Consider the following 16,997-nt stretch of genomic DNA (forward strand, 5'->3'; position numbering starts at 1 on the left):
CCGCCGTCGCCGCCGCCGCCGCCGCCGCCCGCACAGGGGGTCCCGGCCCGCCTCGCCTCCCCACCCCCCCGGCTCCGTGGAACCCGGCCCCGCCTTCCCCGCCCCGTTGCCATAGTCAACCGTCTCTCCGCGGGGCCAACCCCTCGTCGCTCCTGCCGCCGTCGGGCCGCGAAGCGCCGGTACGGACGCGGGAAGGGAAAAAAAGCGGAGCCGGGCCGGGAGGGCGGGCGTTGGGGCGGCACTCCGGCGGAGCAGGGCGGTGCGGGCCGTGGGGCGCTGCTGGGGGCGGGCGGAGGGGCCGCGCGGCCGTCGCCTCTCGGACGTTAGCGGCCGTGACCCCGCGGCTCGGTTTTGTTTCGTGCGTCCGTCCCGCTTTGTACGGCCGCTGTTAATTTTGTAATAAGACGCGCCGCGAGCGCTCCCTCGGTGCCATGCACAAAGCCTTAAGCGGTGACTTAGGATCGCAGCATCGTCGCGGCTGGTGGATCTCGCCCGCTCCCATCCCCGGCCCGGCCCCTCGCATCTCGCCGCCGCTCTGCTCTCCGCCGTGCGGGGCTGGAGCCGAGCTCGGGACGGGGCAGCGCTTCGCCGCCTTACCCGAACCGCTGACGTCTGATTTCCTTCTCAGTGTGTTGAGGAAAAGTCTGCAGACGCGAAAGTGCAGAGATAACACCTGAAGCACAAACCGTGTCCATTCATTTTCGGAATGTTGTAGGAACAGAACTCGTATGTACGTATCTGTAGGATAAAGGAAAAGGAAATGCGGCTGATATCTGTAGCTTTAATACTTCTTTGTCAGAGATCAAATTAGACAGCGATGTAATTTGAAAAAGTGTATCTGGTGTATTCTTTCTGATGCTGGTACCTGCCTGCCACTGTGTTCTATTGGTATGTAAAAATGGAGCCCTGGCCGGCCCAGTGAAATGGAATGTAAGGTTTGCCTCATTGGTCATTGCGGTGCTCCCGGGTTGTGTGGAATAATGTTCTTCCCTTTTCATTGCCATTTTGATTCTGTTTCTTGTCCCTCAAATAGGTTTTAAATATGTTGTTGAAACTTTTTCCCTTTCAATCAGAAAAAAAGATGTCACTGGTATCTGCAGTTTGAAGACTGGATCTTATCTGAAAGTCACTGATCCCAGGCGCTGCCACCTTAGTCTTCCCATAGGACAAGGATGCCTTCGATTCTCAGTTAAATGAATTTTTTAGTTTTGCATATTATTTTCTCTGAAATGAAAAATGTATATGGAATGGATTTGAAATGATTTTTTAACTGAAGATTTAAAGAGAAAAATATATAATTTGAGGCTATGCGCACAAGTTGTCATTTGTGGGACTCAAATTTACTGTGCTTTGTTCAGCGTATTGTAAATCTAATGAATAGCAATCAAGTTTTGCTATAAATCTGAAGCCACTTCACGCTGTTCTCAGTCAGTCCAGTATAAGGAACTGGCTGATGGTTTCAGTCCCTGCTAGGTTGGTTCCCTACACCTAGTGTGAGTGCTGCAGAAAACATTTACCCACGGACAGTGATAATTCCTCCCATTGTTCAGCTCCTTACTACATATACACAGTTACACGTCTTTAACGTGGTGTCATCTTGAAACCTAAGCAGCATTTCAAAAAGGACTTTAAATCAGTTATTGATGTTGTCCTTGAGGGCTGAGGGTCTTTTTGCCATTTCCTTTTTATGGCTTACATTCCTCTGTTGTTTTACAGCAGGGAAATGCAACTTTACAAAATGGAACTGAAACAGAAAGCCCAAAAAGCATCTAACTTTTCAGCTTATAGAAGGAGTTGTGAGTGTGATAGGTGCAAGATAGCACTAGTAGTGCTGCCAGAGTTATACCCAAAGCATGGAGGGGTCAAAGAAACTTTGGCAGAAAGAAGTGCACACGCATTTTCTTAGTCTCCTTCCCCAAGATTTCTCTGGGTGTTGAGGCTCAGAGGTATGCAGCTCACAGGAGTGCAGTATCTCCTGAATGTTAGCATGGCAGGGCATGGATGTCCCTCTCCTTATAGCTCCTATTGGCTGGGAAAACGCACCTCGTGGTACTGACCCAACAGCCCTCACAGACTGACTCAGAATCACTAAATGATGTGAGAACGCTATGTAAAAGCTGTTATAGAATAGTGTTTAAAAGCTGTTATGGTAGAATTGCAAGAAACCCTTTTTGATTGATACAGTAGACAGTGAGATAGAAAATGAGTATTGGAAAGAAAGCAAAAAAGTAACAGCTAAATGCAGTTACTTTTGTGCACACAAAACAGAAACAGGCAGGCTTTAAAGTCGTGGTGCTCAAACACCATCAATAGGTGAATAACTACTATCCCTCAGAGAATGACATATATGTTTTTATATTAAAAAAAATCAACACACCATAACTGTAATAGATTAAAATCCCTTGAAAGTGAAAATGTCACCAGTTGGTAGTTGTGCAGGAGTTAAGGTAGTACCCATAGAGTTTTGGTAGAAATTTTGATTTTGCATGTTTGGGGTTTTCTTTAAGTCCTTTACATGAGCTATTAGTGGTTAGCTATTCAATTCTTCAGGCTATTTCTTTGAGATTAAGTCACAGAATTTCTTCTGCTCTTCTCTTTGTGTAGCACTGACATTCTTATGTCAACCAGCACTTCTGTCTCTGTTGCAGATATGAACAATGACCATAGATAACAAGCCAAAATCTTCAAAGGCCAAAAAGTCCTCATCGAGACAATCCGGTAAACCCAGGAAACCCCGTACTAAAACTATGAAGTCACGCACTGCAAAAAACCAAAACCAGGTCTCTGAGAACGAAGGACGTGGAGGTGCTATTTATTGTAAATCATCTGAAAAAGTTAGACCTTTTTCCGTTGAAGATTTAGGTAAGTGTGGTCTTTTATAGTGCTTCCATTTTCTTCAAAGCAAAACAAAAGTAGGAAATGCAGTTCTTACTTGTTGCACTGATGTGAAATGGGACTGCTGGGAATAAAGGCTTCAGTAGATTTCAAGTTAGTGAATTGACAAAGACAGCTGAAGCGGATCGGTGTTGCAGAACCTAGTCTTGATATATTTGCAGTCTATGCTGAAGTATGGGGATAATTTTTAATACACAGATTCATCCATGTCTTTGTTTTGCAAAGAGAAGTGTGCTTTGTTGTTGCCATGCACAAGTTTTTGAATGGTAACAGTGCTCTGTAGTGCTGTCTTCTCTGATAGTTGCTTGTTCTTACATTGCCCATCACCACCGTGTGTTACCAGCAAATTGGAGTGGTGATATTAAAGCTGTCTGTAATAAAACTTTCTGGTTTGGATTATTGTTGGTTCTTGTGGATGCTCCTGCAGAATGCTATTTTTTAAATATTTGTTTTTTGAACAGAGCAAAAGCCCTTATGTTTTAAAATACAACTTTCTTGCAGTCATCAATGATGGAATTGCTCCACCAGAAAGGATTCTTTTTCCACCTGAGAAGATTTGTATGGATTGGCAACAAACACAAAATGGAGTTGGAGTTGGACTCTACAATCTTGGCAATACGTGTTTTATTAATTCTATTCTACAGTGTTTGACCTACACACCCCCACTCGCCAACTACATGCTTTCCCTTGAGCATACCCAGTCGTGTGAGTACTTGTAACACGGTTTGAAATCTGTGGGACAGCTCTGAGGTTGAAATAGCAGCAGTGATTCTCTGAAGAAATTGTACTTATCTGATTTTACCTGTAAAAGTTGGCTTTGAACATTGTATTAACAGTGGGCCCAGAACAGCATATGGAGTGATTTTGCCTTTAATGTAGCACGGTGAGGGAAGAAAAAAGAAAGAAAAAAAAAAGATTTCTTGCTTTGTGTAAATAATGAAACGCGTTGGAAAATAATGCATTTCATTTGGCATCTGGGGTTCCTGGTAGACAGGTGATAAAATTTAGGGTTCTGGCATCACAGATCCTTAGTCTTCACAGCCTAGAATCCATAATACGCTATGCTGGACTAAATGGTGTGATCATTGTTGAACCAGTTGAAAAACAACAGCAAAAACAACAAAAAAAATCACTATAGAAAGCAATATGAGCTGGGCTGTTACCAACTCAACTACAAATTTCAATGTATTAAAATGTAGACTGACTTCGTCCTAAATAAAGTCTTGTATTTTATTTACTCTTTTCTTTGAATTTTATACTTGAATTTATTTAAGCCTAGGAGACTCTTACCATGCCTGTATATGTGTGCATTTACAAAGGCACCTGTATGCTTTCTAATTTGCTATCTTAGTATTTCTTTCTAGAAATTTAACTGTTTTCTTACTGTATGTAAAAGTTGTTTCAAGTAAAAATCTCTTTGAAAAAAGGAGGGCAGAAGTATTATAGCATACATTACTTTCATCTTTCCTTTCTCCCAAAGGATTCTTAGCTCTCTACCAAGAAGCTCACCTGACAGCAGTGTGCTGAAAATAACACATGTTCTCTTTATGCTGCATCATCAGTGTCCTATGTTCTCTCCTCATGTATATGTCTGGAGTTGACATTCCTGTCAGCCTTTAAAAAAAGTGACTTTGAAATAGTTTTCTAGGTTTCTCATCAGAAAATACATTTTAGTACAGGCTTGGTGGATATTTTTACTCTATATAAAGAGTTTTGTGTAACAAAACGTCACAAGACTGCTGAGATATTGGCATCTTAGAAGAACAGAATGGAGCATGGATGTTGTGTCCTCAGTTAAGACTTATTTCTTTGTAGCTATGTATATTTCATTAGACTGCGATGCTTTCTTCTTTCACCGTGCAGGTAATTGTCAAGGCTTCTGCATGATGTGCAGTATGGAAACTCACATTAACCGAGTCCTGTGTTGTGCTCTTGATGCCATCAAGCCTGTAGTTATTGTCCATGAACTTAAAAGTAAGTGATTTCAGCTGTTTTTCTTTTTTGATATCTTTTAATATTTGGAGATGATGTTACAAATCGTTCTGTTACTATCTGGAAGAGAGGTTTTAGAAATAAAGTTTTCTTTCATTTTTATATGAGATAAATATTATAACCTTTTTATTCATTAGGAATAGCAAAACATTTCCACTATGGTGCTCAGGAAGATGCGCACGAGTTCTTACGCTTCACTGTTGATGCTATGCAGGAAGCGTGTTTGGATGGCTGCCCCATGTAAGCATAAATTACTTCTCTAGCACCTTTCTGTTCTCTATTTACTGTCATAAATGAAAGTCTGTCCGTGGCTTTCATAGAACTCTTTGAAAAGTTCATTCTGTATCTCAAATCTTCTGAGGTCTGATTATCATTTGTTTCCAGACTAGACAGATCTTCTCAAGCAACCACCATCATTCATCAAATATTTGGAGGATTTCTAAGATCCAGAGGTACTTTAAAAACAATATTACTGCCCTCAGAACTGATCTCTATCTTCTGTAGTAAAGCACTTTGTAATGTGACTTAAGCAGTATGTATCATTAGTTGGAGACTGGGCAGTTAGTCTCTTTCACATATTGCTTGTAAAGCATTTGTTGTTTGTTTGTTTTTAAATCCAGTAAAGTGCTTGAACTGCAAAGCAGTTTCGGATACATATGAGCCATACCTTGATATACCTCTGGATATACAGGTAAGATTTTTTGTTCAAGATGTTTAAATACATGTGCAACTTTCTAAAATAATCTCACTCAATTTAAAAAATATGTTGTTAAAACAAGAGCCGAGTGGTGACTGGGAAGTGGGTTGGACTTTGTCCTTCTGTGGAAGCATTGTAAACCATCTCCACATCTGCATTGGCTTTAAGCTGGAAGAATAACTACCGTATTTACGCAAATGGTGATACTGTTGTACTTCTTTGTTGTTCTACCTCAATATGAATGTAATTATTAGACTGATTGTCCCCATTACTGATGACAAAGTACACTGCAGATGCTGTTTGTGGTATTGCAGAATTATTTGTTTCAAAGTAAGATTGCTTTCAAATCAGGTATGTGCTGAGCATACTCTTTCTGCTTCTTTCTTCACAGTGCTTGCTGGTTCATATTAGATCTCCTAAGTATGAGTTAGCAAGATTCTCTCATAAACTACTAGTAAGTCTTTGGAATTTTGAATTTCCTTTGACTAATGCTCTTCTTTCTTATCTCTCCAGCACATTTCTTCTGTTATCGAAGCTCTAGAACAATTTGTGAAACCCGAACAGCTGGATGGAGACAATTGCTATAAGTGCAGCAAGTAAGATTATTACTAGTTACATATTTCTATTAGATACTGGATTAATGTACTGCATGACTTAGACCATAAGCTACTTTTTTACTTCATTTGGAAATAATGAGACACAGCTCCTTTGTTGTTGTCTTTGCTTCATTTTGTTTAAACAATTAATGAACTGAAATAATAAAAACTTGAAAATAATACATATTTTGTAAATGAAAGAAGTGAAGCCTTTGGCTGACATTATTTTATTCAAGTGTTGTCTGCTCTGTGGCTTGTCATGCCTCCTAGATGTGTGTTCTGAGCTCAAATATTCCTATTGCCAGAATTTAAAAGATGACTGCTTCAGCTCACTGCTGCTTATCAAAGGGCTATGGACTGTAATTTGGGATAGGAGTCAACAGCAGGTTGCTGAAGATCCTAGCATTCCCTGGGAAACAAAGTTAGACTTAGTCTCAGTGAATGCGAGCTGGCTCCATGATCAGTCATGTTAGCAGCCTCAGCTGGCTCACAATACAGTGCCTTGAGCAGTTCTTGATATGTAGAACATGAGCTACTGCTGTCTTAAGTGAACTACCTTCCACCTACCCTTCACTTGGTGAAAGCGTATCAAGTTAAGATATGAAAAACATTTCTGTGTATGTGAGAAGTAATTGAACATCTGTACGATATACTTTGGTAAAACAAGTTGTTCTTCAAACAAGTACTCAGAAAAGCAAAGTCTGCTAGGTTCGTTTCTGTAGGATTTCTGTCTGGCACTTCCAAGTGCAAAATGCAGTATCTGCTTTTTGTTGTTGGAAAACTGTAAGAAAATCGGCAGGTTTAATGAAGAGCATCCCATAGGTTGTTAAAATAAGTTAACCCCAAGTTAATCTTAGTCTGTGGATCCTAGACAGCAACATGTCTCGTATTCAGAATTCTCATAACTTACAGATTGTGTCTGATGAAGAGTAAGATAAGTGTAACAAGCACCTCACCTATGAATTGCACAGCCCTTCATTACGTGCTCTGTGCAGCTGAGTCACACACAAAGCTGGGATTCTCAGCCTTTTTGCAAATTTGGAAAGAACAGCCTTGTGACTGTACAGTACCTGGTCCTCTGCTGATAAACAATCCCATTCCTTCCTTTTTTTGCAGTTGACATCTCTTCATTCCTGCGATGATTTTTTTTTTCTAGTAAAGGTGACTGCCTTAAAACTTTGTATCTAATTACAGTTTTTGTGTAATTCTATAAAATGCTTGGATTTTTTTGTTTATTTTGAAGAAGGGATTCTTTTTGGATCTTAGGCATTCTCTTCTCGTTTGAACTCTCTGCCTTGTATTTTGACAGCACAATTTGAAGAGAGACACTTTTATTCTTTCTTTTTATTAGCTATCGACAGTACTTTTCTCGAGGAAGTCTTTGTGCTAGTGGTTGTATTTTGCAGCTTGCACTGTAGATCCTGCCTTTGAGTGGGCAATGTACCAAACGTAAAATTAACACTTGTGTTCCAGAGTTGCAGATAGTTTCAGTCTCTTTTCAGACAACATCTGTACAGAAAGACATAAGTCAGACATCTCCTTCTTGTAGAATGATTGTGCTTCTCTTGTGTTTTTGATGCTAATAGATGATCCATTTTGGAAATTATTTGCTGTAACTAGTCCTTAGGGCTGAGGCTCCCTTGTTCCACTTTCAGTTTATCCAGGACACAAGTTCTGAGAAGCCATTTTTGTGTAACAAGAAATGGTACCTTGCCTTACCATCCAGTGATGTAACCTAATGATAGATTCGTGTTCGTGCTGCACTCTGAGCTGTTGTGAAGCCTTACCTTTTAGGCGTAACAAAAGTACTTGTTCAGACATTTGTTTGGCTATCAGAAGAAAATGTTCTAAATCCTTTATTATTTTGTTCAGTAGAGATGTCCTCTTATATCCTCCTATCTGCTTTGTATGAAAGAAAAATGTTATGTATTTTGTATGTTTGTTTTGGGTGGAAAAACAAGATGCTTTTAACCAGCTGTCTGTGCTTGTTTTTAAGATGCAAGAAGATGGTGCCAGCAACAAAGAGATTTACAATACATCGTTCTTCCAATATTCTCACACTATCACTGAAAAGATTTGCAGATTTCACGGGCGTGAAGGAGACCAAGGTACATTTATAGCTGTAGTACAGCTTTGTCATCTTGGAATTGGACTTTCCCAAAGGCCAGATATTCAGAGTACCCCTCTGCTGCCATCTGTCACACAGCACCATGTCACAGAATGTTGGTGAGAAGGTTCAACCCTCTGTTTCCTTCCTACCAGCAGCTGCCTCTGATGTCATGAGCTGACATCATAAAACAGGAGGCATTACTTTTGACATAACCCTTGTAATTCTGATCTTTGTTTTTTTGGAAATGTTGTTCCCAGGCTTGTTTGCCAAGCCAAAATGAAGAATTTGGAAATAATGTTTGTATCTTCTTGTTCTCTCTTCAGGATGTTGAATATCCTGAGTATTTTGACCTTGGAGCTTATATGTCTCAACCAGATGGAGAACCACTCATTTATGCCTTATATGCGGTTGTGGTTCACAGCGGCGCCAGTTCTCAGACAGGACACTACTTCTGCTTCATAAAGGTAGATACCAACATCATTCTAGCATGGTAAAATTTGTGCTGCTAAACCAGTTCAAATGTTATTGATAACCATTGTTTCTAGAGTAGAAGATTTCATTATATGTTTGTGTATATGTTGTTCTGTGGTGTCCTGTTAGTGATTTCATTTGGAAAACAAGCAGTTATCTGAAGATTGTCTTTATTTGCAGGCTGCTGATGGATTTTGGTATCAGATGAATGATTCTGCAGTAGTGCGAAGTAACATCGAAACAGTCCTTGCTCAGCAAGCTTATTTACTATTTTATACCAGGTAATAACAAATATTAAAATGTGTTCAGAACATATTTACTTTCCTGTTATTTACACTTTTCTTCTTTTCAAGTGTTTTTCTATCTGTTCTAGAAAAATACTACTTGTATAATTCAACTCTGCCTAGCTTGAAACTCCTTGTCATTTTTTAGTGTTCACTGCTTGGCCTTAAATTGCTACTCTTTGCAAATTGCTATGTAGCTGTTATGTGTAGCTGGCTAATTTAGAAAAAGGGAGAAAGCGAGGTGGTAAGTTGTGTAAGACTCAGTTATTACTCTGAACAGAATCGTATGAAAACCACTGTCTATTTTTTAGTTCGTAGTCTTGTTTAAGTCTTCCATACATGACTTCTGTATCCTATGAACTGTTCCTCTAAAACTTTCGGATAGGATTTAGTCCAAGAGCAGGCTGAAAGACCAACTCTAAACTAAGCTCACTACTCTTTTCTGAAGGTGCTACGATTTCACACTTGGAGAACGTACTCTTTACTTACCAGCGCCGCCTCATCCCAGTTCACTCGTCGGTCAAAAGGAGACTAATCGTAAGCCGGACAGCTTCATGGGACCACGACTTCCTCCTAATATGATTAAGGTAATTGAGGGGAGTAGGGAATGGTGGGGAGCAGATAATGGCACTAAATTGATAGTGGAGTATGGGATTTTTATTTGTTTTCAGCATCTTAGTTTTATTTTCCTTTCCCCTGTGCAGCTTTCTTCAGAGCTTTCTTATGCTACTATTTAAATAGTCTACTAATACTTAAGTAACTAAAAAAATATTTTTCCTATCAGTGTCACTTTAGGTGAGACAGTGAAATCCATTTGTCTTATATCTGATCACCAGAACAATTATTTTGCGGTTTGCATGGTATGTTTAAAGGAGAAAATAAGCATATTTGGGAATAGCTTTCTACAGTGTTAAGTTGTTTGAATGGATTTCAGAAGTGACATGCATTTGAAAGCAATATGCAGTGAAACTAGGAAGTAACCATTTATTGGACTTGCCTTTGTATTTGAAGGGTGGTGGGTTTTTTTTCTTTTTAGGTGTTTAGATAATTTGTAGAATTTGCATTTATCCATCTTGCAATCTCTTCTTTTTAAACACAGAATTCAAGTCGCTTAAATGGAAAGATACCTTCAAAAGACGAACCCAATACCGTAGGTCTCACCTTAAAAAGGCCATCTTCAGCTCCACCCATAGCTTGTGCTGAAAACTGGACAATGGTCAGGCCTTCAATCATCAACCCATCAATAGATCAGACGCTCGTTATCAGTCTTAATAACAAATTGCCTGAACGTGATACACTGTCAGAGCCTGACTGTCTTCTTGCTCTGGAGGAGGATGAGACTATATCTATTCCTTCATCCACAGATACAAATCGTGCAGCAGAGTCTACCTCAAATACACCTACAATGTTAGCTGCTGCTAATATTTTCGAACAAGATGTTCTGGATGACATTTTCACTGAGCCAGTGGTGAATGGAATTCCTGAACTCTGCTCTGATAACGCAGTCTTTTATTGTACAGAATTTTTAAGAAAACCTGAGGAGGAGAAGTCATCAGAGGACTTACTTACAAGGAATGACAAAATAATATCTCCCAAGGGAATGTCGTTTGAAAAGGTCTGTACATTGCAGGACTGCCATTCTTCCTGTCAGAATGCTGAAGAGGAAAGATCCCAGCATGAGCTGCCAAAAAATGATTCACTAAGTGGTGCTAATAGTTTAGATAATGAACCTAAAGAAAATGGACTGAAACTTGATGATTCCAGTTGCCAAGTCCCATCTGCTAAACCTTCAAAAATGTTATTTTCTAAAACCAATGGAGTGCTTAAAACAGTAAGTTATGCTTTTTCCATCTAGAATTTCTCACCTATGATGTATTCAGAAGTGCTATAATGTTCCCAATTCATGTGAAATACTGAGAAAACAACACAAATTTCTTCATAGCACTATGTGATATTATCCTATTAGAATTTGCAGAGCTGAGCAGATATTAAAACGTACCAACTTAAGTACAGTTGGGATAAAACTTCATAAATTTCATAAAGTATATTTTTGGGAGTGAGTTGGTGTTGCATGTAAAGTGCAGCCAGCACATATAACTCAAAGCAGTCTTGCATAAATTTAATGCAGAATTTCTGAAAACGCTAGTCTGCAATACTGCTACAAATACCTTTTGTTTTCTGCCTGTTAATTTCTACCTTTTAATTGCAGATGCCTGTAACTTTGTATCCAGCCTCTCGAGAAATGCTAAATTCCTTTAAATACGGCCAGTTGAACAGCTTGTCAGAGGAAATAAGGTAAAGTGAAAACAGTTTCATTACAAGGTTTTATGCAACTTTTTCATGGTTTTACCTGCCTACATATTCTTTAATTGGAAGATTTAAGTCAGTAGAGAGAATTCTATACCATATGTCTAGTGTAACGAGCAGAACTGGTGATCAGCACAGTGCCTATTACTCTGATGCACATTGGTGCCCCGTGGAAGACTTCTGCTTCTTCATAGAATGTTTTTCCATTTTTTACCCTTGTCTGTAGAAGTGTTGTCTGTTTCTCCTTTTTTACAGCACTAGCATATGTAAATATAAATTTTCATCACCTGCTCTCTCATTTGGGGGACAGTGAGAAATCTGTGTTTCAATTGTTGTTTTTTCTAGTTGGAATGGGAGAGCAGATAGAGCGGTTTTGGCTATTGATGGTAGTCAGATCAGCACGTGGAAGAAGATAGATGTATTGGGCTTGTTTGTTTGTTTGTCTTGTTGCAATACAACCAGAAGCAAGATGGAAAAAAAACACTTTTTCTGAAAACTGAGGAGAGTGTAATAATCAAAAGACAGGTGTTTAAATTGGATGTCTTAAAGAGGGTTCAGGTAGTCATGAGGTTTTTGTTGGTTGATTGCTTTATTTAGATTTGTGCTACAGACTTTTACTTTTAATATTCATCTCTTTCAACAAAAGTGTTTTTATTCTGTGTAGTGCCCCTGGACCTCAGAAATCTTCTGAGAACAATTGTCTTATGGAAACAGGAATGATGAATGCGCTGTTGGTCTATGAAGAACTCCAAAAACTTCCTTCCGTCTTGAACTATGACGGTGCGGATCTTTTTATTCAATCGGATACTGAAATTAGTTCTGCCAAAGAAGAAGTTGCCGAAAGTATTGTAACAAAAGCTGATAATGCACAACCCAATGTCAGTGGTCAGCACGAGGTTAGGAGAGGATCCTTGGACACTTTAGATGAATTCCTTTTAAATTTTGAGCCTGAAGACAGTGGTGACAAAGACGAACTTTTAAGATCAGAAGAACTTGATCTCATTGCAAAAGAAAATCCTTTGTATAGTGAAGTGTCTCCTGAGACTGAAGAGGAATTAGGACAGGCTTCCTCTATAAAGTCTGATTTTGAATGTAGTTCTAAAGGACCACCGTGTCTAGATACTGGAGATAAATGCCAAGATACAAAGGACATATCTAATAACCATGTAGATGTACCACCTGTTAATGACTCTTCTGTTACAAAGCTGGATAAAGTTTTGGAGAGTCAATTTTCTAGAGAAAACAAGGGGCCGACTAATAGGAATTATGAAGAAAATAAGCATAAGAAAAAAGGTAAAAAGATACACGATTCTAAAACAACTGACAAAGGGCACTACAGAAGAAAAAAAGAACACTCTGATACAGAAGAGAGGGAGAAGCAAAAGAGCAAACGGGGTGGTCATTTCCACAGAAGGAGGTGCTCTCGTAGTGTGGAAACAAATAAGCAAAGTCGTCACAAGCAGGAGTATTGGAATGGAAACAGATACAGATCTTCCCATACTGAAAGAAACAGCCCTGATGTCAGCAGAAGCTCAGGGAAATATTCTCATTACAGATCTCAAAGCAGAGGACGTGAACAAGATAGGAGTAGATATTACTGTTCCAAAGAGGAGAGAACTTGGAACAGAGAAAGATACTATCAAGATGAATCCTGGAGATGGCAAAAATGCAGACACTACAATGATTACTATTATTTTCATGCAAAAGGAGATAGTCGAGAAAGAAAGTTCTCCCATTACAATAAAGATTATGACAAATCAAGTCATGCTTGCACCAGGCCACATAAGGATTATCATTACAAAAGCAGACGGCCTCACAACTCACTCTCTAGAGAGAAGGACGTACGTCACTTTAGCAGTCACAGAGCACACTCACAACACTGTTCACTAGCCTGGCAGCAACCTGAAAAGTATTCTCATGAAAGACATATACTTCCACCTGTTCCATCAACTCATTTAAATCGTGGGGACTTCTCCCCCAAAAATGAAAAACGAAATGACTGGAAAAGAAAATATGCAGAAAGTAGTGAAAGTGAAACAGAAAGGAAAAGCAGAAAGGTAGAAAAAGAGGTTTTGGATGAGCAAAAGATGGAAAAATTCAAGAAAGCCAAGAAGAAGTCCAAAGATAAACATCGAGAGAAGGATTACAAGTAAGCAAGGATTCCAGCATACTCAGCAATTTCTTCCTAATTCTTTTCTGGGTGTTTCTCGTATCTTCCTTCTTTTTCATTGTTTCTAACTTAGTTTTATAGCATGATCTGGCTGGGGACCATGTTGTTAGGTTGATCAATTGAAGTTAGGAAAGATTTAGGTGAATTGTATTAGAACACTGTATTTGGACCACATAGTTAGAATCACATCTGCTTAGCATTCTCAATTAGCTAAAAACAGGTTTTTTTTTAATTGCATATATTCCAGAACTAGCCAATGTTAGTGATTTGTTTACAAACCAGGATCTATTGTCCTTCAATCTGAGGGCTTAAGTTTGCCGCATCTATAGTTAGAAGTGCACAAAGTACCACAAAATAGCTGACATGCTGCAAATCATCATCTGTGGTAAAATAAGTAACATTTCGTATATACATCAAGGGCTACATCTTTTTTCTATTTTTAACTTGCATGTTTCCTTCAGACATTATGATTCGGATTCCTCTGTGCTCCACTTTGACAATGACAATCGCAAACATAAGAAAAAAAAGAAAAAGAAGAAACACACCAGGAAGGAGAAAGGCTTCTTGGAAAGCTCGGATCTTCGTTTCCAGAAGCAAGCATGGGAGAAGGAAGAATCTCACTCTCCTGGTGACTGTTTACGTGAGCAATACGGAAATGATGGCAGTAGACAACCTGACAAGGAAGGCATGCATTCCTGTGGGAGCAAAATCAAGAACTAGATCTCCATTGCATCCAATGAGAATATTAAAGGTAAGGGGCCACTGGGCGTTCAGAGAATTTTTTTTAATTCGCATGGAGGTTATTAAAACAGTCTTTAAACGGTTGCTGAAATCTTTGTAGTATGCACAGTCCATATAGTCTGCAGAAATATTTAAGAAGGAAGAGGTTAATAAGCTGGTTTTTTTCCCCTATGCTTGAAGGATCGCTAGGAAATAAAGTTTGAAGTAAAGAGATGGAGAAACAAATCTTTTGGGTTTAAATTTGAAGGTTAAATGGTGAACAGGAGGGAGAGATGCAAAATATATTAGATTCAGTCCAACTAACTGGGAAAAATAAGGAGACAGAGTAGTTGGAAGAGAAGGGAGACTTCCAGGTTGGTACTGCTGAAACACCGTCTTCCTAAAAAAGACTGCCAGAATAATTTCTTTAAATAAAAGGCTATGTTCAGCTTTATTGTATGACAGAACTAGTGCTGACTGCTTATTCAGAGTAACATAAGTTGGTGGTAATACTGACACAGTTTTGTTTCAGGTGTAGATCTGCCTTCTAAGCGCACTGAATTCACAGTTCTTAACTCTCCAGAGAATCCTTTACCATGAGACACCTGGAAAGTATGTTAAATTCCTGCTGCTGTTTTACTTCTCGTTGAGTTCTTTTTGCTGTTAGTGTAGGGTTAAAAAATACAGAGAAACAGGCTGACAAAATAGCTGTTACCCATTTTTAGTATAAAAAAGTCAAGTTTGTATTTAGTTTTCTACAGAGAGAGTACCAAACTGAGTCCCTGGTTTAACTCATGCTGAACTCTGTTCTTCTCATCATCCTGACCTGGACACCCAGTAGATAATATAGTTTAAATTAATTAGCTCTGGTGTTATATGATGAGGAAGATTGCACACTGTAACAAATTCAGCCTCTAAACATCAAATTTGACAACATTTTCCACTATTTTTTTCCTAAATAGTGTGTGTTACTTAAAAACAACCATAGATGCCTGCTACTGACATGAGATCCCAGTCCCAATTACTCGGATATTTTAATAAGCACTCACAATAGGATAAATTAGTTAGGACTATAGAGACATACTGATTCAGCAGGGCTGTAAAGTTTCTAATGTTCACTTTTTTTTTTTTAATGTATTATATATAATCCACGTATTTGTGTGTACAGAATATCAGTACTCTGAAAAATACTAGCTGCATTACTGGCAAGACTGCATCTGTTTTTGAAATCAATCTCCCTCCCTGTCCAAATGTGTTTACCTCTTACAGGTAACAAATGTAATCTCTGAAGAAGATAGCTTGCTATCGAAGGCAAGCTTCACCTTGAACTTTGACATTTTGTACCTACCCATTATTATCAGATGGCTTAACAGTCCCTGGCAATCCCTTTTGATAATAGTCCAGTGTTGAAAATGTTATCCTGGTACAGGAAGCAAAGGAATTAATCTTCCTGCTTTACATTGAACTGCCTTTCCATATTTGGAGAAGTTGATTTCCAGAAGAGATTTTTACCTGCAGGAATTGCATTGCTTGGATAGGGAAGTAAATTGCCACAGTGGGTGGATTCAGGCACTGAAAAGTTTCCCCAAGGTGAAGTACAGTTGTTGAGGAGCATGATTGTATTTTGACAACCAGAAGTTTTAATCTAAGGATACGATATTTTGGAGAAGGCTGGCTGATCAATCATTACTGTGAGCTTTAATATTATATCTGTCCCTTTGCTGAAAAAAAGAAATGAGGACTATTACTGTTGTAAAAACCACACTTCTTATGATACTAACTCAAAAGAATCCCAATTGTACTAAATTTTTAAGTTTTTAAGTTTCTCTGTTTTAGTTGATCAATCAGGAACAACAGCACAGGTAAAAATGGATGTCCTCTAATGCTCTTCTGGCTCTAATAAATTCTCTGGCCAACAGATGGCAAATTGTTTTTCTACACTAGTCAAAAATAGACTAAGAAAGTGTAGTGAAGGACTGAGAAGGACTTGTTAGGTTGTGCCTTTCATCCAGACTGATATTGCTGTGAATAAATGAGCCAGGTGTAGCTCGTGGCTTAAGGAAAAAGCAGAAGGGACAAGTTTTAAAATCCTTATTTTCCTGCATTCATATGTCCTCTAGCAAGTTTCTGAAAGCTTCTGTTTTCGAAGCTGAGATTTGGTCAGGTTGACCACAAGATGATTAATAAAACAAAGATGCTGTCTAAGCTGACTTACAGGTAAGACGTGCCCTTTGCTGTTAAAGTGTTGTCGCAGTATTCTGTGCAGTTAGCAGAGTTGCTAGCATAGGACTGAAATAGAGTCACTTCACTGAGAGATTCTCAGGAGCCTTCCCCAGTCAGATCAGCCCTGCAGTCACAGAGTTGATCAAACTGCACGCAGATTTGGGACCTCTCTGTTTAGAAATAAGGACAGCGAGTCAGACAGCTACACCTTGAACCTCACAGCAGAGAATAATGTTCTCTATTTGTCTTTCAGATGCAAATTACTAATTGAAGCCTTCAATACTCAAACGAAAACAACCGTCAAAGCCAACAACTTTTCAACAAAAGCGAACACTTCACATCATCAGAATCGGCTGCTTTAGACATCTCATCGCTGCAATCAGTGAGTTTACCCATCAACCAAAACAACACTTTTTAGCCATCAACACTTTAGACATCTCAATGCTCCCATCCGTGACTTTAACTATCAAGCAAAACCAACACTTCTTAGCCATCATACTTTAGCCATCCCAACACTCCCATCAGTGACTTT

The 16,997-nt window shown here is 39.0% G+C and overlaps 1 protein-coding gene across 2 annotated transcripts; it reads left to right on the plus strand.

Annotated features, from left to right (window-relative positions):
- The first annotated feature begins 67 nt into the window (after positions 1–67).
- USP42 (ubiquitin specific peptidase 42) lies at positions 68–16,831 on the plus strand. 2 transcript variants are annotated; one of them, XM_052680517.1, is made up of 17 exons: positions 68–179; positions 2,649–2,862; positions 3,397–3,600; positions 4,759–4,869; positions 5,025–5,127; positions 5,272–5,339; positions 5,508–5,578; positions 6,098–6,180; positions 8,177–8,288; positions 8,614–8,754; positions 8,942–9,042; positions 9,494–9,632; positions 10,145–10,876; positions 11,255–11,340; positions 12,017–13,501; positions 13,984–14,273; positions 16,719–16,831. In XM_052680517.1, the coding sequence occupies exons 2-16, from the start codon at positions 2,658–2,660 to the stop codon at positions 14,240–14,242; spliced, it is 3,900 nt and encodes a 1,299-aa protein (XP_052536477.1). In that variant the 5' UTR covers positions 68–179; positions 2,649–2,657; the 3' UTR covers positions 14,243–14,273; positions 16,719–16,831. The 2 variants fall into 2 exon arrangements, with proteins under 2 accessions (XP_052536477.1, XP_052536476.1); XM_052680516.1 differs by lacking the exon at positions 68–179 and adding an exon at positions 221–1,188.
- The last annotated feature ends 166 nt before the right edge of the window (positions 16,832–16,997 follow it).

This window comes from Tympanuchus pallidicinctus, unplaced genomic scaffold (assembly GCF_026119805.1).
Source record: "Tympanuchus pallidicinctus isolate F22 unplaced genomic scaffold, pur_lepc_1.0 scaffold18, whole genome shotgun sequence".
In the NCBI taxonomy this organism is placed as follows: domain Eukaryota; kingdom Metazoa; phylum Chordata; class Aves; order Galliformes; family Phasianidae; genus Tympanuchus; species Tympanuchus pallidicinctus.